Source organism: Zootoca vivipara, chromosome 7 (genome assembly GCF_965207765.1).
Source record: "Zootoca vivipara chromosome 7, rZooViv2.hap1.1, whole genome shotgun sequence".
Taxonomy (NCBI): domain Eukaryota; kingdom Metazoa; phylum Chordata; class Lepidosauria; order Squamata; family Lacertidae; genus Zootoca; species Zootoca vivipara.
Genome location: NC_142590.1, coordinates 48,067,173 through 48,094,905, shown reverse-complemented (window position 1 = coordinate 48,094,905; position 27,733 = coordinate 48,067,173). Strand labels below are relative to the sequence as shown.

General features: G+C 42.1%; 1 protein-coding gene across 1 annotated transcript; it reads left to right on the top strand.

Moving 5' to 3' along the window:
* The first annotated feature begins 476 nt into the window (after window positions 1-476).
* On the top strand, window positions 477-26,783 carry GNAI3 (G protein subunit alpha i3). The gene is made up of 9 exons (XM_035122452.3): window positions 477-658; window positions 11,931-11,973; window positions 12,698-12,839; window positions 14,664-14,821; window positions 18,430-18,558; window positions 22,428-22,557; window positions 23,092-23,245; window positions 25,303-25,515; window positions 25,622-26,783. The coding sequence occupies exons 1-8, from the start codon at window positions 541-543 to the stop codon at window positions 25,491-25,493; spliced, it is 1,065 nt and encodes a 354-aa protein (XP_034978343.1). The 5' UTR covers window positions 477-540; the 3' UTR covers window positions 25,494-25,515; window positions 25,622-26,783.
* The last annotated feature ends 950 nt before the right edge of the window (window positions 26,784-27,733 follow it).

Below are 27,733 nucleotides of genomic sequence, written 5' to 3'. Positions count from 1 at the left end.
TCGGAGACACCGTTGATGGAATCTTTTGAGGAGTTGGAGCGGCATAATACAATACTCCTTTCGATATATGATGGCATAGCTGTCCACTTTCGGATTTGAAAATAAGGGATCAGCAGCAGCCTCACCTGTCCCGGGGACAGTCTACGCTGTATCTAACAATCCAGGACAGCAGCGGGAAACGGCGCTGGAATAAGGGAATTTCCAGCAAAAAAAGGGGAGGCTGATAGCTGTGGCTTGGAATAAGGGGGTTTCCCGCAAAAAAGGGAGGGTTGACAGCTACCGGTATGTATGATGGGGGCCTTAGTTAGTCTCCCCGGCCGCGCGCCCCTTAGTGGGAGATGAGGACGCGTCCTTTGACTACATTTCCCAGGGTGCCTTTCAAGCGCTCGTCAGTTGCCCGTGGAGAGGCGGAAGCTGGACGGGTTTCCGGTGTTTCTCTCTCTCCCCCCCTCCTCCGCCCAGCTCGTTCTCCTCCCGAGTCCGCGGCCGTTGAGGAGAGCGAGAGGTACCGCCCGCCTCTCCCGTCCTGTCGCCGCCGCCATGGGCTGTACGCTGAGCGCCGAGGACAAGGCGGCGGCCGAGCGGAGCCGCATGATAGACCGCAACCTGCGCGAAGACGGCGAGAAGGCGTCCAAGGAGGTGAAGCTGCTTCTGCTCGGTAAGGAGAAGCGGGCGAGGAGGGTGCGGCCAGGGCCTGCTCCGCCGGCGGCCCCGGGGTGGGGCGAGGGGCAGAGGCGGGGGCAGCGGGACGGGACAGCCCGTGAGGAGAGGCCGAGGTGGGGGGTTTATCCCCGCGCCGGTTCTCTCTTAACCGGGCGCTCCCCGTTGGTGGCCCGGGCTGGCCCTCCCGTGGCTCCCGGGCACGTCCCGCAGCTTACTAGGGAGCGAGGGTGCCCAGCCCAAGAGGTCCTCTTGGTCCAGCTGCCGCTTTCTGACTCAAAGGGCTTTCGTATGTTTTATTTTTTAAGGCCCTAAGTAGTAAAAGTAAAAGTCCTGCAGGCTTAAGGCCAGAATCCCAGGAAGTCAGTCGCGACTAAACTTCGTAGGAGAAGATCCTAGGCCTTCCCCAATTATTATTTTTAAATAGAAACCTTACGATCAGGTTTAAGGAACTTTGAAGGATGATGGTTTTGAATAGTTGTACAGTTGCCCCGCACTCACCCACTTGCAGTAGACCTTGAGGAAGGAGAAAATACCTTTCACACCACACACAAAAAAACTCCTTGCTATTTGTTCCGTTTGTTCTGCATTTGTGTTTTAAATATCCCTTTTCAGGCCCTCCTCCAGGTTTTTACATTTGCAGAAGTACCTCTCAAAAAATGAAATGAAAGAGAGAGAAACAGATCCTTAGAACTAGTATGTAGGCAGCATCTGATGCCAAGTGCCTGCCTGCTCCTTTTGCTGCTTCTCTTGGAGGAAGCTTGGAGGAAGAGGCCCCTGATACCTTGGACAGCTTGCCCCTTTGCCATGAATGTGAGAAAGAGGGTTAGCCTCATGCTGTTTGTCTTGTTTGTATAGGGGACAGTGGAATGGTTTCTCTCTAGCAAAAGAGCACAAGGATTATCTGTCTTCTCTTAGTGGCATCGGACAAGTGTACAGTCATACCTCATGTTACGTCTGCTGCGGGTTTCGTCCTTTCAGGTTGTGCTCCATGCTGAACCCGGAAGTACCGGAACGGGTTACTTCTGGGTTCGGCGCATGCGCAGAAGCGCTGAATCACAACCCGCGCGTGCGCAGATGCGGGTTGTGAACGCTGTGGGTTGTGAACATGCAACATGAGCGTCCACTGTACGCGATGTTCCTGGTCTTTTTCTAGGCCATAAGTTTTTCTCCTGAACTTTTTCTTGTTGGCAGTGCATCTGAAGACCTATGTTAGATAACAAGTGGCAGAATTTGAAATTGCATCGCCTTTTCATTTGTCAGTTTTAAGTCACTGAGGCCAGATGTCATTCACTTCAGTTCTTTATTTCATTAAATTAATGAATGTAGCCATTAATTTATTTAATTTCAGGCTTTTAAGATAAAGCAATCAAGAAAAAGTAACAAATGACCCAGTTCTTAAAGTACAAAATCTTAGATTTTCAAAAACCTAAAATAGAAATCACAGCAGGTGTGATAAACAAGAAATTAAAAATATGCATTTTATAATTAGAGGTAGCTTCCAAACAAAGTTTTCAAAAACTTGGTGATGAAGTTCCTTATCAATGTTTTCTAAAGAAACTTCATGCTCATAGGGTCAGATAGTGAATGACTGGAGGACAACAAAGCAGAAAGCAGAGAATAAGTTTTCTTAATTTAGAGAATATAAACCTGTTGGGGGGGGGTGTTTACCTAGGAGTAGGTGTTTAGCTTACAAACAACCATGATGTCTGGGATAAACGGCCATGTTTACAGATAATGGCAGATGGTATGGTATAGAACAGTACAATCCTAACCAATCCATGAAGTGTTTCTAAAGAGTTTATCCAGATTTGTTGGTTGGACAACTATGCTTTATTTATTACCACATTTTATTGTGTGTTCTGTTGTCTTTGCTCTTAAAAATGTTATTGTTTAATGCACTTTTATAGTTTAAGGTCCTAGTCTGTACTGACAATGTTGCATCAATTAAAAAAATATCATTTATTCGACTGCAAAGTCATGCATGCTGGGGTGGGTCAGTGAGAGAAACCCTTAATTAGACTGAGGTAGAAAGAGGTGGAACGGCTTAGGGAGCTGGGTATGTTTAGCCTGGAGAAGAGAAGGTTAAGGGGTGATATGATAGCCATGTTCAAATATATGAAAGGATGTCATATAGAGGAGGGAGAAAGGTTGTTTTCTGCTGCTCCAGAGAAGCGGACACGGAGCAATGGATTCAAACTACAAGAAAGAAGATTCCACCTTCTTCCACCACATTAGGAAGAACTTCCTGACAGTAAGAGCTGTTCGGCAGTGGAATTTGCTACCAAGGAGTGTGGTGGAGTCTCCTTCTTTGGAGTTCTTTAAGCAGAGGCTTGACAGGCATATGTCAAGAATGCTTTGATGGTGTTTCCTGCTTGGCAGGGGGTTGGACTAGATGACCCTTGTGGTCTCTTCCAATTCTATGATTCTAGGTATTGTCCTCATTTGCACATAACACTAATTTAGCTTAGAACAAACTTAAGGGCTCCTGGAAACAAGAACGTAGCTGCTTTGCTCCTCCCCTGTCATTTTCCTGCTGTGCTGCAATTGATTACAGCATATAGTTTATGCGTAGGTAATTAAAGCAGAAACCTAGGTTCAGATGGCATACTAAGTAAACCATGGCTTAGCTTAGTGCAGCAGCAAAATGGCAAGGGGGGAGTTTGGCTTAGCACTGCATGTGAATCAGGCCATTGTGATCAAAGTCAATTGCAGTGGCAATGAAAATGCAAAATTCTGCATTAGGAAAGGTATTTTTAAAAAATCAGCTGCAACTACAATTAATGCTGTGCACTGCTGTAACCCATCCCATTTCAAAAAGGCAGCTTTAGAACTGGCAAAAACTAGAAAAAGAATTTAAATTATTACAGTTATGAAATCTTTCCCATGAACACTGGCTTAATGAGAAAGATGGGGGCACAATAAAATTATTCAAAAACTACTAAAGCAGGGATCAGAAATTTGTGGCCTTACAGATGTTGTTGGAGTACAACTCCCTTCAGCCCCAGCCAGCATGACCAACAGTCCAACATCTTCTGGAGGACCACAGGTCGTCCATGCCTGAATTTCAATTAGAAGAACTATGTCACACAGTGGCCATGTCAGCATGTAAAGTTAAGCCATTAATTTAATGGTTTAGTAAACTATCCTGTGCCCAGCTGCATGCAGGCCTGCTTTGCTCTGTCCTTTTTTCTAGTGGAGAAAGAAACCATGGAGCGTCCGGCTTAGCATTATACTGAACCTCTGCTCATGGATTGCTTCACCCCAACAAACTATGATAAGGAAGTCAGCATGATGAACACACACATAACTGAAATACTATGAATATTAAGAGGTCTGAACCTGTATTTTCAATCAGGAGAATCATGATTTAAATCCCCTTTGGGGGGCAATTTTATTACCATTGTGCCTTAGAAGAATTATTGTCCTTTCTTTTTCTGCATTTGTTTTTTTCTTTCCTTTTTGGCAGCATGGAATTTGGCAGCACTTTCCCAAAGTTTAGTTACACCAATCTTCTTCCCAAGTTTTCTTGTTTATGCTTGTTTGTCTGATAGATCAGTGCTATACAGTACATTTCTACTCAGACGTGAACTCTTCTGAGTTCAATAGGGCTTACTCACAGGTAGTTTCGTATAGAATTGCAGGCTAAAGAATGTAAGTTCACAAACTGGTTCATAGGACCCAAAATGCTTTCATGTTTTTATGCTGTACAGAGCTTGCATGTAACTGTGCATGTAAGCAGTATTTTAAAAAGAAATGCTGAAGGGAAAGGTGTGACTGCCTTGCAATGTATTAAAATGAAAATATAGAATTCCTAGTATCTGTAATTGAGGTTTAAACTAAACCACTTTGTTTATGGAGCACTCCTGCATTGATTGGGTTGAATGACTTTGATTCAATACTATTTTAAAACTAAAATTCCACTTGGCAGTATGGCATAGTCTTAATTGAAGGAGCTAGTCTTGATCAATCTACTTATAAGTTTATTACTGAACTTGGTGGGGTAAGTGTGCATGCACATGTGTGCAAATTCATTTCCTTGTATTACCAAAACAATACAACCAAAGGTTCATGGGTACATTAATTAGTGTCATTCCACAGATGGTTTATGATTTGCAGAATATTCATTTTGTTTAATAAACATGATGGATTTAAAAGGAATATACACAAATTCATGGAGCATAAGCCTATCAATGGCTACTAGCAATGATAGCTATAAGATGCTTCCAGGATCAGAGGCTCCATGTCTTTGAAATCAGTGAATATAAAATGACTTATGTTTACATAATGAAATATCCCTCGCATTCCACAGTTAGTCATATAGGACTGATTCACACATAATACTAAACCATTGGCCATTAAACCAATGCCCAACAGCTTAACTATGGTTTGTTAACTGCCAACCAGTCACACTATGAAGCCATGATTTGTTGACATGTTCTAACTTCAGCTTTGCATTGCATACTAACCAAGCACCCTTCCTTTAGTGTGGTTTGTTTGGTAAGTGTCTGTTGGTGGGGTGGTCAAAGGCATGAGGCAAGAGCAGCTGGAAAACAAACTAAACTTTGGAGAAACAAGTCATGGTTTCTTTGTCTGTGGGACAACTTGTGGTTAACCCATGGTTTGTCAAACCATGACTTTGATGTAGGCCAATCCTTCATTCATTTCATACATTTCTGGATAATAGTAAATATTTTTGTGTGTGTATCATTTCAATATCCTGACCGTTTTGCACCCAGTCATGTAGGCTTCTTTGAGAAAGGCCCTCTTGCACCATCTTCATCCGGATTTATTTCACTATGCAATACTGTAACATTGACCAGACTCCAGTTCAAAATGATACTGTATTCTTTTAGGAAGGTTTTTTCTTTATGCTGCTGTTCACAATGCCTGATACCTGTTGTATTTGTGTGTTGGTGATCTTCAAACAGAGCTCCTCAGATGGAGTAGTAAAGTGTTCTGTACGTCCTTGGTGAGATTTACTTTTTTTGGGGGGGGGGGTATTCTGGAAGCAGTTACGTAAACTGTTGAATTGTGTGATCATAATGTCTCTTTATTTCTCTCTGGTCATACAAAGGTCACATACTTTTCCACAAACAATACTAGTCTGTCTCACAATAAGCACAATTAGGCAAGTACAAAATTCACTTTCAACCAAAGTGTGAAGAAATTATTTGGCATTTTACCAACAGTCAGCAACTAATAGATGTCTTTCAAGCTTCTGAAATACATAATACTTAGTTGAGGAGGCAGCATTGTAGACATATTTTCAGTCCTTTGGCATTTGATCCTTAGTAACAGGCCAGTTACTAAGGATAACTGCAAAAGATTTCAAGGATAAATGGAATCTGTACAACTGAGAGAATGCTGCTTATTACACCTCCTTTATCCTCCCCACATCTTTCTGCTCCAAACAACACTTCTATTGTTCCATTATTGTTTTGCCTCTAGGAAAAACACTTTAATGAAGGGCCACTCCATTTTGCTGACGTATACAGTGGTACCTCGGTTTATGAACACAATTGGTTCCGGAAGTCTGTTCATAAACTGAAGCGTTCATAAACCGAAGCAAACTTTCCCATTGAAAGTAATGGAAAGTGGATTAAGCCGTTCTAGACGATGAAAAACATCCCCTAAAGCAGCAATTTAACACAAATTTTATTGTCTACTCAGAGCTGAGTGAGGCGAGGGGTGCTCATGTGGTGGCGGGAGAAAGCAGCGGTGGCGGCAACGCAGCGCGGGCAGCCCAGTCCGGGCCGGCTCCTCCGGGCCCGTCCTCTTTCTCCGGGCCTTCGCTCCAATGCATTTGTGGAGGCCGGGGAGGGCTTCCGTGGCTGTACCCCAGTCACGGAAGTGCTCCCCGGCCTGTGGGAGGCATCGGAACGAAGTCCCGACTCCAATGCCTTCCGGAGGCTGGGCCTTCACTCCAATGCCTTTACGAAGGCCGGGGAGCGCTTCCGTGGCTGCAGCCCAGTCGCGGAAGTGCTTCCCGGCCTCTGTGAGGCATTGGATAGAAGGCCCGGCTCCGATTCCTTCATGGAGGCCGGGGAGCGCTTCTGTGGCTGCAGCCCAGTCGCGGAAACGCTCCCCAGCCTCTGGGAGGCATCAGAACGAAGTCCTGGCTCCAATGCCTTCCGGAGGGCAGGCCTTCGCTCCGATGCCTTCATGAAGGCCGTGGAGTGCTTCCGTGGCTGCAGCCCAGTCGCGGAAGCGCTCCCCGGCCTCTGGGAGGCATCGGAACGAAGGCCCGGCCTCCCCAAAGGTATCGGATGCTCCAGTGTCTTTGGGGAGGTTTGACCTTTGCTCCGATGCCTTCGGGGAGGCTGGGCCTTCGCTCCGGGCCTCCAGGAGGCATCGGAGCGAAGGCCCTGCCTCCCCGAAGGCATTGGATGCTCAGTAGGCCTCGGGCACCTCGGTTTACTAACTTCCGGGTTAGGATTGTTCGTAAACCGAAAATTCGTAAACCGAGGTGTTCGTAAACCGAGGTTCCACTGTAGTTCCTGCGTGATTTTCCTATTGCCGTAAATAGCTACATTTACAGAAGTTGCATTGATCTGCCTCCTCAAATAATGTATATTACTGGTATTTGTCTGGTTCAGTATAACATGTAGTTCACAAACCAGTTGAACCACAGTATAGTAAATAGGTTCTGTCTCCTTCACTTCAGTGGGAATAATTGAACGTAAATGGAATAATTCTGTGAATTTTCAGGCTACTTCACATTTTGTAAAATTAATGAATATACAGTGTGGAGCCCTGTGACGTGTGAGGAATGGATGGCATTTTTTGACTGCAGGCACACACCATGGAGAGCTAGGGGACATTTTCACCTGATTTTTTTCCTGCCATGGCATAATCCCCACGATCTACACAAATGATAAAAAAGCATGCATATTATAGTCATTGTGCATACAAGTAGTATACTCAAAATGTACCTTCTAATTTTGTGCTGTGGCCTTGAGTAGTAATATCATCTTTCACTGCAACTAAGCTTTCTTAAACGAAGGGGAACCTGGCTAGGTAAATCCTCTGTCTAATGTAGCAACATGAACCTCATCTATTTACTATTTCTATTAACTAAAGCTTTTTCCTCTTTAGAACAAGTTGACTGTTTGTAATTTAATTCCTTCTGTTTTGAGGTGGAACTTAAGGGAAAATGCCATAACTACTCACGATGAAGCCACCTTGCATAATAAAACCCCAACTGCTGTATCTTCTCTGCAAAGTCACTTCCGAAGGAGTGACTGCAGTGAAGAAGCAGCTGCCGGTGTGTGTGTGTGTTTAAACTTTCAACTCTCTGCTGGCATTCTCTTGCAAAGCCCCACTCTCTGTCTTCCCCTGTCTGGGTCCCTGATCCATGTTTGCAGTCATCTCCCTCCTGACTTTGTTTTGCAGGAAAGTAATGATAGCTGGGGTCTTTTCCTACACAGTTGTAATAAATATTTCAGGCCTAAGAGAAGTGGAACAGAGCTAAGAAATATTCCAGGTTCCTGGAAATGTAAGAAATCTTACATAGACCTGTACACATAAAAAAAAAAATCTAATGCTGGGTCATTCATATCTTGAGGCTATTGCTTCAGAGTCTGAAATATATTTGAGCTCTTCTTCGTCAGGTTTTTAAATTGAGGAGCAATCTATACTAAACTTTTTCATAAACAATGCTGCAAATTCATCTTCCTGTAAAATATCTCATCTGTTTAGTTTTTTAAAATATCTAAACCAGTTGTGGAAAAGCTTTGGCTCTCTGTGTGTTGCTGAACTATAATCCCATCAGTCCCACTAAGCATGGTCAGTGGCCAAGGATGATGGGAGTTGTAGTTCAACAACATCTGGAGGGCCAAGGGTTTCACAAACCTAATCTAAACAAAGCACTTGCTTTTGTTCAGTTTGGGTGTCAGTGTATCTTTGGAATCCAATTCCATCTAGTTAAGTCACGAGTAGAATATTTTTGCTTGCTTTGACAATAGAAGGCTGCTTTTTAAAAATAAGAAATTAATGTGAAATGCACTCCTGAATCTATTGTAGTTTTTTTCTGTATACTTCATGCTACCCAGTTCACCAGTAATTGTGGACTTAAGACCTGGATCATGAAAATTTGGACACTATGCTTACAGTATCCTTCCCTACTATTCCGTTCTGACTTCATTTGGCAGCACAACCCCAGTGTAAAGAAAATCCTGTTCTTCTTGTAGCAGAACTTAAAAGCAGCTTGGTATGTGATCTGCCACCTGAAAGGGAGTTAATATTTTAAACAGTATATTATTTCCACATGATTAGGAGTGGCTCAGAGGCATAGCAATTGAGAGTTGGCTCTAAGAAGCAAAAGCAGCTGCTGATGAAATACATGCAAGCTTCTCTTCCCATCCCGAGACTTTTATTTGGTTGGCACAATACACTTTAGAGACAACCTTCTCGTCTTTGGGGAAAAGTAATTGCTAGGGTTATAGCCAAGGGATTTTGAAGTATGTAAACAAGTAGCAACATTCAATTTATAAACAAATAAGAAGCTGCCTTATACTAAGCCAGACTATTGAGCTACCGTGTTTCCCCTTTTTTAAGACGTAGTCATTAAGTAAGCCATGGCAGCATTTTTAAGCATTTGCAAAAGATAAGACATACCCCGAAAATAAGACATACCTCCATGCCTTGTATGAAAACTAACACCCTCCTTATGGCCACTACTGGGAGTAAGATGTCGCTGAATTAGACTGAGTTCCTATTTAAGTGACTAGATTTTGGATTTTAAAAGCGAGACCGCCGAGCGCCCCAGCCAGCCAGCGGGACCCAGCCAGCCAGCGGGGCCTGGGAAGCGGCTGCTGTTGTAGTGGTGAGCTCGCGGAGCGCCCGGCCGAGGAGATCTGCCGCCCCACCGCCCGGAACCGACTGCTGCAGAGCGGAGCGCTCCGCAGCGCCGAGCGCTCAGAGCGCCCAGCAGCACCGGGCGGAGCGCTGGAGCCAGCAGCCTCGCCTCCGCCCGGCCGAGGAGACCTGCTGCCCCGCCGTCCGGAACGGCTGCTGCAGAGCGGAGCGCTCCGCAGCGCCGCCGCAGAGCGCTCAGAGTGCCCAGCAGCCCCGGGTGGAGCGCCGGAGCCAGCGGCTTCGCCTCCACCTGGCCGTGGAGACCTGCTGCCCTGCCGCCTGGAACGGTTGCTGCAGAGCGGAGCGCTCCGCAGCGCCGCCGCCGAGCGCTCAGAGCGCCCAGCAGCACCGGGCGGAGCGCCGGAGCCAGCGGCCTCGCCTCCGCCCGGCCGAGGAGACCTGCCGCCCCGCCGCCCGGAACGGCTGCTGCAGAGCGGAGCGCTCCGCAGTGCCACCGCCGCGCGCTTAGAGTGCCCAGCAGCACCGGGCGGAGCGCCGGAGCCAGCAGCCGGCTGGCCGGCCGCCAGGATCCAGCTGCTGGAGCGCGCAGAGCGCTCAGCAGCTCAGAGCACCCGGCAGCGCCGGAGCCAGCGGCCTCGCCTCTACCCGGCCAAGGAGGCTTGCCGTCCCGCTGCCCAGAACCAGCTGCTGGAGCGCGCAGAGCGCTCGGAGCACCCAGCAGAGCCCTCGCCCCTTTCTTCTGCCGTCTGGCCTGTCTTAAAAGGGGCGCAGCGGAGAAAATGCCTTTAAAGGGTGATCGGAGGGGGACGCTGTGGGAAGATGGGGGCTTTCTATTTCATTATTTAATAGGGTTGCCATATTTTGCAAAAGCAAAAAAGAGGACGTATTTGGAAACTCCTGCTTTTAATTATGGATCGCTATGACGACTCTGCCTGTGATAAAGAGGACGTGTCCTCGAAAAAATGTGACACATGGCAACCCTATTTATATCTATATTTGCTCCATTGGTTAGAGCATGGTGCTGATGATTCTTCATTGCAGAGGGTTGGACTAGATGATCCTTGGGGTCCCTTCCAACTCTTCGATTCTATGATCATCTGGAGGGACACAGGTTTTCCCATCACCGATGGAGAAGACCTGTGAACCTGAAGACCTGAGAATATAGTACTGTACAGCTGGAAGGGGTCCCCCAAGGGCCATCCAGTCAAACCCCCTGCAATTATGCAGAAATCACAGCTAAAATAATCCCCATCAGATGGCAGTCACAGCTGGAGAAGCCTTGGCCATCCAAACCTGGGTTTTAAAACCTCCCATGTAGGAGAGTCCAAGCTCAATAGCACCTCAGAGCACTGAAATCTTTGTGCATACATTGTATTGTTCTAATACATACAACAACCTTGTCAGGTAGGACAGAGCTCAGCAGCGCTGCGCGTAGCACACAGCAGCACCCCGAGCCAGCGGCCTGGCCCAGCCGAGGAGACCATAAGACACCCCACCAAAAATAAGCCACCCTGTGTTTTTTTAACGAAAAAAAGTTATAAGACGGTGTCTTAAAAAAGGGGAAACACGGTATCCTACTCAGTATTATCTACATCGTATGGAAGCAGTTCTCTAGGATTTGTGATAAGGGTCTCTCCCCCAGTCCTACCTGGAGATGTAGAATTGAACTTAGGACCTTCTGCATGTGAAGCAGTTGCTCTGCTAATGATTTATGACCCTTCTTTGAAAGGGTCATCCTTTGGGGGATTCGTGTTTCATAGTTCAGTACTAACCATGCAAAAATTAGGGAATTAATTTAGAAACTCAAAACTTCAGTATATGTTGCTGCGGGCTTTAGGCATACAACTGTGTTGTCACATGTACACACAAAAGGAAGTGTGTGCTTCAGTGTTTTATACACATAATTATTTGGTCTTTATGTATCTGACAGTCCTTGAGAGATCAGTAGTGTTTTGCTGCAGGAAGTACTGTATGAGAAACATTTATAAGTAGGTGATGGGTAATTCTGTATACATATGTAGGTATCCCAGTTATTTGTATAAAGAATGCAGATGTTCATTTTGTAAATCCTGACTTCCATTGAGGCTTAAACTGCCAAAGATTACTTGCAGCTGTTGCTAAGAGGCATGGGAATTAAATTGTATGTAGTGTACTGGTGCATGGATGCTTCTGGAACAGATGGTGGTCAGGGCTGTCTCAAGAATTTCGGGGGCGCCGTGGTGCGGAGATTGCTCCGGTGCGCCCGCCCTGGTGGGCGGGCGCAGTGTGCAGCATGGATTCCGCGCGGCTTTGCCGCGCGGTGCCCCCCTGGCACCACCCAGCCTACCCCTAGAGCCAGCCCTGATGGTGGTTGATATAGAAAAATAGTTAAATTTTGAACTCATTACCAAGATTCTGCTTTCTCAATTTCTACATCAAATTAAACAGGTTTGCTTATTTTTGTTTTATAGGTGCTGGAGAATCTGGTAAAAGCACCATTGTGAAACAGATGAAGTAAGTAAAGTGGCGTATCTTTTAGACTGGTACCTAATCCAATTATACTGCAGACATTGCCTGCACATGGAGGATCTTTGCAGGGTTTGAAAGAGCTCTGTTATTCCCCACTTCACCCTGCCATGAAGGCAGTGTGAGGGGATATCTGGGGACTTGAAAATTTGTATGCTGCTCCTTTTCTTGTCACATTGTGTTTGTGCAGATGTCTTATTGGGTGCGGGGCTGTGAGAATACAAAGCTATTGAGTCCTGTCATCATCCTGTCTTGGTGCTTTGCCCATGGTGCTAGTGAAGTATGCTACCATAATGTCCTATTGCACAAGTAGATGGTACTTCTGCTTCTGCAAGTTTTGCTGGTTCATCCTTCCTGCTGCAGCCCCTACTCCACATCCCACCTCATTCCAGATGATTTCCCAATCCCAGGGAACAGTTTTTGAGAGGACAAAGGGACTGCAGGGGAAACAAGAGGCAGTAGTTAAACTACAACCCAGTATGTTTAGGTGGATGTAAGGAATAAAATTTTATTTGTTACTGTTTTGTCCTGCCCTTTCTCAATGAGGGGGTGTATGGTTCTCTTTCCTGCTTCTCATCATTATAACAACTCTGTGAGGTGGGTTACTCTGATTGACAGTGACGGGCTCAGTACTTACTTAGCCTAATGGCTGAATGGGGATTTCCCCACTCTGGGCAAAGCACCAACTGGTTAGTATTTCTTTCTTTTTCAGAATCATTCATGAGGATGGCTATTCAGAGGAAGAATGCAGACAGTATAAAGTGGTTGTCTACAGCAATACTATCCAATCCATCATTGCAATAATAAGAGCAATGGGAAGACTAAAGATAGACTTTGGTGAAGTTGCCAGAGCTGTAAGTGTATTGTATTGATTTAAAATTACTACTGATTTAGTAGTAATGATAATGAAGTGCTTGTCTATTAAACGTGGTGGATACCGCTACCATCTTGTGTTTATGTGTATACATTTGATCAAAAAATGTGAGGAGTTGGTAAACTGTGTTCTTGTTGTTTTGATGTTATTGTAATGTTGCCAGTAGATGTGAAGGACTACCTTTTCCCATGAGAACCTGACAGTGCATTAAGATCTTTGAGGGCTTTCTCTGGACTCCTCTGCTTTCAGATTATTAGGTGGTGGATGATAACTGGGAAGCAGGTCTTTTTATGTTAGGAGTGCTGGTGTCTATTTTGTCTTTTCAGCTCCAAGCATTGACTCTAACTTTTAGATGCATTCTGTTCTAGTTCGAAATCTCTGTTAAAATGTTGATTTGTTTGCTCTCTGCTGTTTTATAGCTATTACTGTTTTTAATGGTTTTTATGTTACTATGTAAGCTTTCCTGGACATGTAAACATTGAAGGGTGGGGTACAAATCCCTTAAATAAATAAGTGTTGTCAACCTCTGAGAATGTTCTTTTGTGGTCTCTTAAACAGCTCAAGACATGTTAAACAAATTTGTAGCTTCTGCCACTGTGCTTCTTTAATTAATCTATCAGTACTGTTTTGTATAATTAAGTAGGAGAACACAGCCTGAAACTGTCCGTCTTCCTGTATATCAGTCATTTTTCCCATTTAAATTCAAGCTGGTGATTATTATTATTATTATTATTTCAATTTTTTAGTTGCTTTATCTTGCTCAAGGCAACCCAAAACAGCTTACAACCAACCACATGTACTGTAGTGTGTGCTCCCAGTTACTCATTTTAGTCATGGCTTGAAGTTTCTTGCACCTAACACCATAGATGACATAAGACTTGGGAAAGGTGAACATGATTTGATTGGACTATTTAGTCCCAGGAACTGAAGCTTCCCCATACTTGCTTTAAAACTTTAATGATCCATGATTTTAAAAACTAGTTTGGTATTCACTGTTGATGAGCATCTATTTCAAAAATTTCAACTTCTTTTCCCTAATTTGAAGCTATATTTCTTGTATTTGCAGATATTTGTTTTGCTTAAATTGCTCTTTTCCCAGATTAAGACAGCGCTCAGCTACTAGTTTTGCAGCTTTAAAACTTTTTAATTCATAAGCATAAGCTTTTATTATTTCTTTGGCTCTTGCCATTCTTATCACAATGTGTTTCATAGCTGAGTAGTAATATTTAAAGTAGTCCACAGAAGTTTATGCCATAGGGCAACATCCAGTTGTGTCTGTTCACTAGTAGAACAGTCTTCCGCTCATGCAATGGGGCTTCCTCTTCTCCCTCTTGTAGTCTCCCACTGCAGATCTGCTCTGGAGAGTTGTGGGGCACAGAGGGCTCCAGGGGGGAGGAAAAGAAGAGGAAGTCCAATTGTATGAGCAGGTCTGTTTGTGCAACACTGGATATCTCCAATAATAAATAAATCTTTAAGATGTCCCAAACCTCTTTATTGGATGAGCTTGTTTCCCAACTGTCATATCAGACTGTGGTATACCTTCATTTTTGGTAGTTCTGACCAGCATAGCTGATTCTTTGCATTCTGGTTGTGATGCACATCAAATAATGGTTTGTGCAGTTAGCAATTGGTTGTTTTGAAGTAACATTTCAGAGAAGGAAACAGTCTGCTGCTGGTGGGGAGTAGGTAATCAACCATACCATTGTAAACTTGCACTGAAACACTTCTCCTAATGTTGGTCGTTAAGCATATGTTATTATACTGCACATGATAACAGCAGTGTTTAATTTGCCTTCTCCTGCAGGATGATGCCCGTCAGTTGTTTGTACTAGCTGGAAGTGCAGAGGAGGGAGTCATGACTCCTGAACTGGCAGGTGTGATTAAGCGGTTATGGAGAGATCCTGGGGTCCAAGCATGCTTCAGCAGGTCAAGGGAATATCAGCTTAATGATTCTGCATCCTAGTAAGAAGCTTTTTATAGATTTTAAGCACTTTCACAGATAAACTCATGCTCTTTTAACCACCCACATAAGTGTTGTACTTGTTTTGTCAGAACTGTTGTTTATTTTGCAGAGTTATTATGGCAAGAACGATTAATACTTCCAAATAATTTCTGTGGTATTTCTCAAACGGCTGTGAGGAAACTTGATGTGAGGATGTTAAAATGCATTTCAGGAGAATTCCTTAAGCCTGACAAACTGGACAGTGAACAATTAATGAAGGCTTGGCTTTGAAGATTCCATCGATTATGCTTAATTGATCAAAGCGAGTTCTGTGGGTCACAGGAAAGGGTGGAGCCATCAGTTCCCAACACCACTCACTTTTCTTGCCTATGGTATACTGGACGCTTGGCAACCTGCGTTTAATGGCATTCTTGAGATCTCCTCAAAAACAGTGGTACTAATCTTTTTCATTTTGACAAAAATGTCCCCCCCAATTCTCCGTGTTTATTTTGTCTTGTCTGAACTTGGGGAAGGACTGTAGCTTGGTGGTAGAGCATCTACTCTGTATGCGGAAAGTCCCAGGTTCAGTCCTGGGCATCTTCAGGTTAGGACTGGGAAAGACTGTAGCCTGTCATTTGTTTAAACTTAGCCACTGAGGACAATTGAGGAGTGGCAACAGTTCTTTGGACACTGCATGAACCTATTATTTCTTTCCAGAACTGCATGAACCTATTATTTCTTTCCAGAACAGTTCTTAATATTCTCAGAGCATAGATGTTTGCAACAGTTCCTGGAGACACTTTTTGCCTTTACTGTATAGTGGACCCTACGGATATGAACTTAATTCGTTCTGGGAATCTGTTCACACCTCGAAAATAACGTAAATAGACGTACGCTTCTGAGCATGCGCAAGGCGCGTAGAGCGCTTCTGCGCATGCATGCGTGGCAAAACCCGGAAGTATACAATTCCAGGTTTGCCATGTTCATAACCCGAAGATTCCCGTATCCAGAGGGATATGTAAGTAGAGGTACGACTGCATTTAGCTTGAAGTCACAATAAAAGAAGCCATTTATACCCTTTTTTTGTAGAACAATGGTTTTATTTGCATTTTCCAGTAATTTAAACCAAGATATTCTTAAGAACCTGTGGATTATCTATTTTGAGATGAAGAATTTTTTTTACACCAATGTATGCAGCATGTCATAGAATGAGGGCAATAAAATCACTAATTCCTTGCTGATTGATAACTTGCCGAACCAACTCTTTGTACTACCAGATAAGGTAGGTCTAAACCAGCTTTACTTCTTCAGAGCTTGCTGTTGAAACGTGACTATACTGTATACAGATGACTAACCTGCATGGAAAGAGAGCACATCATCTGTTTAAATAATTCACTGCTTCTTGTTTTCAAATGAAGCTCTTAACTGTTTTCAGGACTTGAAGTAGCTCTTGTATTCTTTTGGCAGCATTTTACATTACAGCCAGTTGCTTGGAGTTTTCATTTAATCCACTCACATTTTGGTTTTAGTTTCAGGTTGCTTTTCCATTGCCTAATCTAAAAGCAGGACAACATGCTCTTCCTTCTAGTGTGGGCAGAAAAGTGAGGCATAAATGAATGAAATAAAGTTATAGTACTGTTTCAGATAGCTGTAGTTTAAGTATAGCATGGAAGGTCGCAGGATCTTTGTTTCCCAGCAGAAGTATTTTTATTACAAGAAGCTGAGATCATAAACTTTGCCCTCCCTTGATAATTTGTTAGCATCAAACCCTAATCAGGAATCTGCTTTAGCAGAGGAATAGCATCTCAAGACAGTAATTATATTCTTTGAGTTACTTTTAAGTCATGTTACTGCTTTGTGAGACTTTATAGAACCAAATGAGAATGGGCTCTCCGTTAAAAGGTTCAGCTGTAAAATAACAGTTAAGTGGCAGTGCAGAATAAGGCTGCCCTTCCTTCTGCTGCAGGAGAAAACTAAGCTGGAGCCAGAGTACTATACTATATAGTTACTAATGTGTGGGATATGGATGTGGATAACCCAGATTCAAATCTTGTTTAACTGATAAAGCTCAGGGCAAGCTACTGTATTTCATCCTTGGTTCCAGCACATTGTGATTTTCAAGACAGTGGTTTAAAAGTCTGTTGGTTCTTTACACATCTTTAGAAGTAAGTAAAGTCATAAATACTTGTAAAAAGAAACAATGGGGAATAGGAGCATTACCTAATACGGTGGTACTTCGAGTTACAAACGCCTCAGGTTACAAACTCCGCTAACCTGGAAGAGTTATTTTGAGTTGAGAACTTTGCCCCAGGATGAGAATGGAAATTGTGTGCTGGCGGCGCAGCAAGAGGCCCCATTAGCGAAAGCACGCCTCTTGTTAAGAACAGTTTAAGGTTAAGAACGGACCTCCGGAACGAATTAAGTTCGTAACTAGAGGTACCACTGTATTAATACCTAATAATATAGTGCAAGCTTCCCTAACGTGCTGCCCTCCATACCTTTTGTACTACACCACTCTCCACCCTGAGCCTGCACACTTTTTAGTCCAAAATATCTGGAGGGCACCATGTTGGGGAAGACTGACAGAGGAAATTTCCTAAGATTTCAAGTACTGTATATAGGCGTCACTCCTTGCAACAACCCTTTTAATGTAGACCTGTTACTGAGTGGGGATCTGTGAGGTTGAGGGATAGCGGCTTGCCTGAAGTTAACCAGCAAGTTAGTGACTGAGCTAAGATTTTAATTGGGGACATAGTCTCGTCACTCACTTTTCTTAACTGCTGCCTTACACTCAACTCCTTCCTACTGATCTCCATGAAGTTTCTCTCATCACAGCAACTCAGGCAATGATACATACCTCAAGCTTGCAGTCCTACCAATCTGTAGCACATACTCTTCAATTTGTGTCTTGTATTTCTCCCCTTTGCCCGCCAATATAGAGGTAACTATCAATTCTTTCTGCATTGCATTTCCTACATGTATATCTTATAACTTTTTTAATGTTTCAAATAAGCACTATTTATATAAATGTGGTTTATTGAATAACAAGCAAAAAAGACAGGACCTTGCCTTAAGGAGTTTACATTCTCATCATCATATTAGGGACTACTTTGGCTCAAGCTATTATATTTACTGATTGTTGTAAAACTCAAGAATTTATAGTGTGAACATTGCTAATGATGTTTTGGAAAGCATTAAGCCTGTATCTTAAAACTACATTTTAAGGCAGCTCTTAATGTAGTTCTCTCATAAAGAACCAAAATATATCCATTGGCTCCAGTTTCAATTGAGGTTGCAAAGTACAGTAACTTTGTTAACATGGAATAAATTTCAACAGTTACATCCAGTAAAGCCAGTGCTTACCTGGTTTCTAGTAATCTACAACTATATGACAGTCATGACACCCTGGAGGAGGAGGAGGAGGAGGAGAAGGAGAAGGAGAAGGAGAAAAAGAAGAAGAAGAAGAAGAAGAAGAAGAAGAATATTGCAGAAGAATTTTTGATTTTTCTCTAGATGAGAATAAGGCATAGAATAATAATAATATAGGAGTAGCTCATAAAAATTGTGTCTTAGTCCAAGAGAGTGGATAAAAATGTATCTCCTTTCTCCGTCTCTCTTTCCCCTTTAGCTACCTTAATGACTTGGACAGAATATCCCAGCAAAGTTACATTCCAACTCAGCAAGATGTTCTACGAACCAGAGTGAAAACGACAGGCATTGTAGAAACGCACTTCACTTTCAAGGACTTGTACTTCAAGTGAGTTACGTTGTGGGTTGTAGGGTCCCACTTACATATTACTATCACTCCACTGTTGTTTGGGTTGTGGTGTAAAATTTACGACTTTTACTTCTGCGCACGTTGTGCAGGCTTAATTTGGCTCTGGCTTCACACAGTGTAAAGTATCTCTGTCTTTCAATTCTGTTCTTGCTGGAGATTTTTTGGTATCAGTTCACTTTTTTATTTTCATTGTTTTGTTCTTTTCAGCTGCTTTTATGTTGGGATCACAGACACAGGTACTGAACCCTTCCTTTACAGGAGCATATATACTAAAAGGATACTGACTACTGTTTTACATTATTTGTTGAAAGCCCCACCATACCGATGTTCCAATTTGCCACGTGTTTATTTTACCGTGTTGCAGTTGGAGCTGAAATTAACATAGCTTTGTGAAATGTGCATGGCTTTTTCAGCAAAACTGTGTAGAGAGAGTACTAACCAGTCAGTAGAACAAAACATTGGCCGGAAGCATGCACAGGTGTGTAAATGCTTGCCATTTATAGAGCTTGATGTAGGACCGGGGATGTGTATTTCCCCCTGGAATACATACGTAGTGATTTGAGACTTGCAACCCATGTACCTCAATCTAGCTTGCCACCATCTTTATTGATTGCCGCTACAGGGATCCCCATATGCTCTTTAAATGCAGCCTTTAAAGTCCCTTGGCTCTGTTTTGACTATAACTTCCATCAAGTCCCATGTCTCTGTAAAATATAGTGCCATGCAGAATAAGTGGGACTGGTAAGAGCTCACATCCCTCCTGCTGCAAGATGCCACCATGTTTTGTGGTAGGGTCGGGGCCTTGCTACAGAGGTCATAGAACTCAGAGAAATGTTAGACACTCTGCCTGCGGTTTAAAGGAGGAAAGTGTAAGGAGCCCTGCTCCATGGACATGTATCCACCTTAACAGAATGGGCCTGACCTAGGCAGTATCCCTTTAAGTATGAATTCTTCTCTGTTGCCTCCTATCCTTCATGCCAGCCATAAGGATGCATTGAAACCCAATATTCCTCTATCTGCCACCGTGCTATTAGATAAATGCTCATTTCTGATCATATGCTCCATCATAGCCTAGTTACTGTGCTTTATCTTGATAGAAGGTAATAATAATAATAATATTAGTAATAATGTTTTAATAAAGAATTTTATAAATGGCAAAATGAGTTACTACCTTTGCTTGGATTTCTGCTGACAAGTCTCACTTGCACATGTCTTTTAATTGCACTCCAGTTGATTGGAATATTGTTTAAGAATACTTTTGTGTTTATTTTATAAATGCACAGCAAAAACGAAAAACAAACCCAAGGAAGTTAGGATTGGGTGAATGTCATGTTAAGTTTGGTTCTGGACATCAAATCACAGAATGGCCTTTGGAAAATTATCATGGATGAGCTTGTGTTCTGTATATGTAAAGTGGGAATAATGAGCCCCACATATATACAGGATGAATGAGAAAAACTCTGTAATATATATATGCTGTATTAGATGAGTGTGACATAACTAGTGGATCAAACCTGCTTTTCTGCACTCTGGTCCAGTAAATTGAACCTTGGACTTGTTGTTAATACAGTTTTTAAGTTCTATTTAAATTATTAACTTAAATAAAACATTTTTGGAGCTCCTTGGCTTCTCACCTTTGCAGTATATGAATTAGTTGCCCAAAATTGCTTGGTTATGTAGTATCCAAGATCAGATGTAATGATAATTATCTAGTTACAAATGCTGTAAATTGTGGCACAGCTCGATAGCACGTTCTGACTGTTAAACTACCAGTTAAAGAAGGGTGTGAGTATTTAAAGACTTTTTCTAAAGCAGCATATTATTTTCTTTCTTGCTCTATTTACACCTTTGCCAGAGGGCCTAACCAAGTTGGGAGGCCTGTATGAATGTAGGTCAGGGTAGCCAACATAGTGTCCTCCAGCTGTTGGACTATAATCCTTGACCATTGTCCATACTATTGGGCTGGTGAAAGTTGGAGTCCAACAACATCTGGAGGCTGGCCACCCCAATGTAGGTGAGGCCGCAAAAGCTGTCTGTCAAGAGCACAGCCATAAGAACAAAGAAGACTAAATAGGACTCCTGTATCCATTCCTGCAGTGGGATTTTTGTCTACTAAATAATCTCATACACAAGCTGATAGGAGGGGTGGAAGGCAGATTCTTTCTTTCTTTCTTTCTTTCTTTCTTTCTTTCTTTCTTTCTTTCTTTCTTTCTTTCTGTGCTTGTATCAAATTCTATTCTGCTAGATGCAGAACTTCAATCACAGAAAGGGAGGGTTTAACCTATTCTTAAAGAATTCCTGATGCACTATGTGGACACAGCAGCATGTATGTTGTTTAAGTAGGTTTCTCATTTAAGCTAGCCAGTTTTAATGTAATGGAGTGTCTGTTTGGCTTGTTGTGCCATTCAGCTAAACATAAAATAAGACCATATTACCCTTTAAGGGAAGTTTAACTAGAAACTAGCAACACCTTGCACTATGGTGTTATGGCTTGTAAATGTTTGCTGCTGGTTAGCTTTCTCACAGTAAACCACTTCGTAAGTGCATTGACCATTCTGCACAGGAGGTTGTGTAATCAGCCATTGTTGTTCAGCAGCCGCCAAACAAAATGCTGTTCCCAAGCAGCAGAAGGTGATAAACATCGTATGCTAGCATAACATTCAGGTTCTGTGTTGAGCAAGCTTACCCACCTGTGTGATATGTCAAGAGAGATGTCCTTATGCTTCTCTGTGGCATTTCCTCCTTTCTATGCCACCTTTCACTCCAAAAGGAAATTATTGTGCTGAATATGGGGTAAATTGTTATAGTCTACTGTTGGAGAATATGAATTCACATTGCAAAAGTGAGATTTTGCTGTTTTTTTGGTTCTTTCTCCAGTGTTACTGCTGTTAGAGGCAGGATAGTTTTCATACTTCAAGGTAAATATTGCCTTGCCCTTACAGAAGTAGACAGGTCCCTCTTGCCAGTCCACTTACCTTGAATACTTGATAAAATGCACATTGCTGCTATTATGATCCTGTTATTTCATGTGACTCTTAGATTTCCTGGATCATATGCCCATTCAGTCTCCAACAAGAGATGCTAATCTTGTTCTTATAGCACAGTCCAATGAAGTACTAGGCTCAATAAACACTGGAAATTATCTGGAGTTACGCATATTGTTCAAAGTGTATAAACAAATAATGTTTTCCCTGGGCTGTTCACTACTTAAATATTTCTCAAGATTACTAAATTATACCATATGTTATCAGCCTCTGCAATAACATGTTTCTGCTAAAGAAGGTTGATAACACTGCTGAATCCTACCCCATGTCAAAATCATTCTCTCTCATTTCCCAACTTGACTCCCACTCATTAACCCGAAGTGGTAAGGAAACCAAGATATGTGGTGACTACAGCTGACAATTTCACCTGATCAAATTATTAGGAGATCCATAATTATCATAACTGAACATACTCTTATCTTCTTGGGCTTTGACTTTGAGAGCATGAGTTTGCCAGTGGAGGTAATACTAAGCGGAGGAGGAAGGTAGTGTATTGTGGGAGCTCTGCATTCATGCAAGCAGGCAAGTTGTAGAGGTACTTGGCCTAGTAGTCTCAATGACTCATCTGGCTTTTAGTGATTGTTTGATTATTAGAAACCTCCTTATGATAGTTCTTGCTAGGAAAGATCAGCATGTTTCAGTTCTTCAGTAAAACAGTGTTACAGCAGCATAGGTTATGCTAGTGGCATAGGCTCTTTCAGCTTTGTAACAACCCTATGGTGTGCTTTTGACAACACTGTACACTGCACTGTAATTTATGGCATAATGTAGCATAATAATAAAAGCAATTTCTCTTTCTGCCAGGATGTTTGACGTTGGTGGCCAGCGTTCAGAACGTAAGAAATGGATCCACTGCTTTGAAGGCGTAACAGCAATTATATTCTGCGTAGCTCTCAGTGATTATGACCTTGTTCTTGCTGAGGACGAAGAAATGGTAGGTTGCCATAGAGTTAAATGTTAGTTACATGCTGCATTACGTAAACTGTGGTGGAAATTGACTTTAAGCTTTATGTAGTTTGTTTAGGACAACTTAATTTAAATGACTTGTGTTTTGAAAATGACTAAGGCATAGAAGGAAACATTTCTTGTATGTCTCCTCAAATTTCCTGCAGTGAGCGCTGGCAGCAGCACTAATTGGCAGGCTGTGTTCAATAAAATCTTCCTTGCTTCCGCCCCCCCACCATTGAATCTGAAAACTACGGTAGTTCTTAGCTGTGAAGGAAATAAAGCATCTGGATGAATTTTTGTGAAACATCATGTAATTGTGATAACTGAAAAGTCTTTTTGTGACCCATTTTTGCCAAAGTTTAGGAATTCTGATATTTGCCCAAATGATTACTAGTACTTTCTTATCTGAGTATCAGCTTTGACCAAATCACATTATTTGCACTAGTAGCTTTGTTTTCCTTAGTGATTATGCAAAGTTGCTGGGGTATTATCTTTCAACGAGATGTTTTCCTCCTCCCAGAATCGTATGCATGAGAGTATGAAACTCTTTGACAGCATTTGTAACAACAAGTGGTTCACAGACACATCAATCATTCTTTTCTTAAACAAGAAAGATCTGTTTGAGGAAAAGATAAGGAGGAGTCCACTAACAATTTGCTACCCGGAATACCCAGGTAAGGTAAAAAATAATGTGGGAAATAGGATGAAAACAGCTTGTTGCTTTTTGTTTAATGTGTATTTGTGACCTCAGTATATGTACATAATATTTTTCTTTGTCCCGTCATCTATCCAACCTTTAAAAAAATATAGATCCCTGTCTGATAGTGTCCCTGCTGGATGAAAACAGATATGTTAGCATTAGCTTGGCTCTGTTTACTTATTGTCATGCTGGCTTGAATACTTCATGTTCTCTCTTAAAGCCCAAGATTGAATTTTCTGATGGAAGGAGACACCTGGACATTTCCCCCAAAATTGAGTCCTTTCACTATGTGTGATATGAAAGTGGTGGTTTCTCTCAGCATTAAAATTTATAATCCTAGTTCTGAAACTGATGCCCTGTCACCAGCAATTTATTATGGCCTTCATTGTGAGTTCCGTTGCCCAAACTTTCAAAACTTGTAGTGCACTGTAGTCTTCCCTCACTGCTTTGTTGTGTCCTATTTCCACAGAATTTCTTCCTATGAATAAGGAAGTCATGATAGTCTCAACAGCTGCAAATTACTGCTTCATGACTGTTTGCTATTTTCCTCATAGAGCAGGCATGTCAAACCTGCGGCCCTCCAGATGTTTTGGACTACAATTCCCATCTTCCCCAACCACTGGTCCTGCTAGCTAGGGATCATGGGAGTTGTAGGCCAAAACATCTGGAGGGCCGCAGGTTTGACATGCCTTTCATAGAGGGTTCCAAAAATTGTGTCTTGGCTTTGTAGCCAACTATTATGCTTCTGTTACCACATGGTTCTGCCTCTAGCTGTAATGATGAAGTCTCGACCAATCAGAAATGATCAGACTGCATGAGATATATGGATAGGCCTTTTAGTCAAACACTCTTAAAATATGAATCATGCTACTTACAGGGAATAAATAAGCAGTCAAAACCCAAGCCACAGCTTTAGGTGCAATGTACTGTCATTCATGACACCTGTTTATGTTCTATTGCAATTGAAACTGGTAGTTCTTAAGCATCTTGGTTTTTATAAAGTATCAGAGCTTTTTAATTTAAAAAAATCATTGCTTTAAAAACAAGGGGTGGGGGAGCTAATAGCTAGTTTAAAAACCAGTGTAAGATAATTTACTATAAAAGCCAGGAAATAAATAGGTTTTCAAGAACAATGAGAGTTCTGTGGCACCCGAGTACCACATTTATTTATTTTTTTGCATGACTTTTCATAAACACAGCTTTAAAACATAGATAGGAGGGGCTCATACCTCAGTTGCAGAGTGTATATTTTGCATGCATGAGGTCTGAGGACCAGTCCCTGGCATTTGTAGCTAAAGAGATACCTGATAGCCAAACTGATCTGAAGGAAAGCTGTTACCAGACAAAGGAGATGTTATTGGATTAGATAAATTAGATAGTCTGCTCACTATAAGCAGCTTCATATATACATTGGAGGCTGTAATCTTCTGCTAAGAAGAGCAGGCTCTGCTAACTCAGTTGGATTGAGTAAATTTCCCCAGGATCAGGTTATTTTGGTTCTTCCATTTACAATCCCATCTATACCAGCAGCCCCTGGGCAGGTTGTACGATGGCCTGATTCACACATGTTGCAAGAGGTCCCGCCCCCAGGGTGGTCCTGCACAATGGCCTGCCTGTGATTGGCCATTTTGCAGGCAGGCTACGATCCAGCCAGCTCATGAAGGTCTGCAGACCACATGTGCCAATCAGGTCTCCCAACCCAGCCACCAGATACCTGAAGACGTGTGCATGCACATGAAAGCTCATACCAATGACAAACTTAGTTGGTCTCTAAGGTGCTACTGGAGGGAACTTTTTATTTTGTTTCAACTACGTCTGACCAACATGGCTACCTACCTGTACTTATTTTGTGATTGCTTCATCTAAGAGATGTAGACACAGTTTCCTAGGTCTAGTTGCATTTCTTTAGCCTAAAATGATGGCAAAGTGTGATGACTGGAAACAGTTACTTTTCTTTTAAAGACCTGTAAAGTCAATTGCAAGTCGTTAAAGTGGTGTTACTTAGTAGAAGTTGTTGTTTTTCCCCTCCAGGTTCTAATACATATGAAGAGGCAGCTGCATACATTCAGTGCCAGTTTGAAGACCTGAACCGAAGAAAAGACACCAAGGAAATTTACACCCATTTCACCTGTGCCACTGACACAAAGAATGTGCAATTTGTTTTTGATGCTGTTACAGATGTTATAATTAAAAACAACCTGAAAGAATGTGGACTCTACTAAAAAGAGAGCGTAACAGTGAAATGTAAGTTTATGAACTTCGTAGTCTCTTCGGAGCTTTAGCATTGCATAAACAGCTGCCTGGCTATTACATGAAATTCAGCTAATGAAATAAATTATTTCCATTTCAGGATGTTGCGTTTTAAGAACTGGACTGTTTATTTGCTGCCTTGTGGGACAGCTGCAAGCATGAACAGGACCGGGGAATGAAAACAGCATGCAAAAATCCTTGCATTCTTTAGCACAATCTTCTGTACTAGGGACCTTTTTATTGATATGGGATGCGGAAGTTAAAATTCCAAAAATGGAACTACTGTTAAGTGTGATTTTTTAAAAAAAATCATCCAGGCATCATATGGATTGCATAGTCTCAAACGTGTACAGCTGTTACGAAGTTGAGATCCTAGACCTTCAATATGTAGCTTTCTTTCTTTAATAAGCCATCGCTGCTCTGTTTTTAAGGTTTTTCCATCAAAACTATATATTTACTAAATTTTATTTCCTTATTTGCAAACAGACTTGTTTTAAAAACAAACAAAAAACACTTAACTATGCACATGATTGTGACCAGATCACGCAGAAAGTATTCCTCTTAGCAGGAACCTTTTGTTTTTAAAACTTGGTACGGTCAGAACTTGATATACAGTAACTGCAACTACTTAAAAGGGCCTTAGGATTCTTATGGCTAAAGCAATGGCTTCTTCTAATGTATAATGTTATGAGTCTGCTACATACACTGTAAGGTGCTCCCACCCCCGAGAGATTTCTTGTAGCAGGATAATAAGTCTTGTCTGACTTAATGGCTGGGGGAGGGGGTTAGCCTGGTTTATGCTGATTACCAAATCACTGAGTGTGCTACTAATGTAGCAGATAGAAATCTTCTTACATGAAACGCCTGAATCGGCTTCTAGGTAGAAAGGTGAGTTGTAAAATTACAAACTGCAGGGGTGGGGAGAGAGTGCTGCTACAAAGCTACTTAACTACTTAATTGTTTGTGTGTGTGTTTGGTCTTAAACCAGTGGGGAGTTTTGTAGACAGTGCAATTCGTTCTGCATTTACCAGGGCCTTTTCTCATAGGAGATTTCAAAAATGTATCAACCGCATGCTTTTACTTTGTAAATGTGGTGCCAAGTTCCTGTTTGCCATTGTTTTTACTGTAGTGATGTTATTAACCCGAGTCAGTACATTTATTTGCTGAAACCATTACATTGAGACTCTCTTCCAATTTGTCATGTACAGTTTCAACCTGATGTAGTTATTGGCAATATTAAAATGGTGAGTTAAAAATCTTAATGTTTCTCACTTTATTGGAGCCATTTCTAGAAATGATCTAGGGATCTTTGTCAGTCTCTCTTAATAGCATTTCCAGGTTCTGCAAATAAAGATTTTAGTTAGCTGGATTAGCTTTTTCCTAGTGCTGAACTTTCATATAAATAACTGAAACTTTCCTGTCTTGTTTCCTGAAGAACTCTGGTGTCAGGTATTTTCTTTGTGTTGACACAGATAAGGCTGGGAATTGTGGCAAGTTATTTCTACCATTAAGTCATATCAGCAAGATACAGCAATAATTTTCTAAACCTTTTTTTTTTAACTGTTTGTTACCAAGAATGATGATGATTCTTAACAGGAAAGAGTGGTAAAATTCTCACTACATGGTAGAATATTGCAGATCACTAGTTTAATCCATTTCTCTGTGCACACAATATTGTAAAATACTCTTGGTGAATTAATGTTTAGCTTGCATCAACTTTTCACAAAAGGGGAACAGAGTCGATGTCACTTGCCCAAGGCCATTCTGTGAGGGCCGGTTTCATACATGCATATTTCACTTCCAGGGATGAATTGCAAACTAAATGTGTAAAACACTTCAACTGGAAAGACCTGTTTGAGATTGAATGTTTGCTGTTTGATAAATGTGCACATGCAAGACATCCTTTGGTCTTTCACTCACTAGCCATGTCTGGATGTAATGCTCAGTCACTAACTATGCTTAAACGAATCATCCTGCGCATGCATTGTGTGCTAGTCTACACACTTCACTTCTCCCAGGTTTCGGAACTAGCTACTTTGTGATTTGTTTCCCCTCTTGGCAAGGAGACAAATGAAGTGTGAACACTTTGCATTATTTCCGAAGGTGGCCTTTGGGTATATGAGTCTCTGTCTCAGGTGAAATTTGAATCCATGTCTTCCAAGTACAACATTAAACCACCTAAACATATGATCCTTATAATATTAGGCCTGGT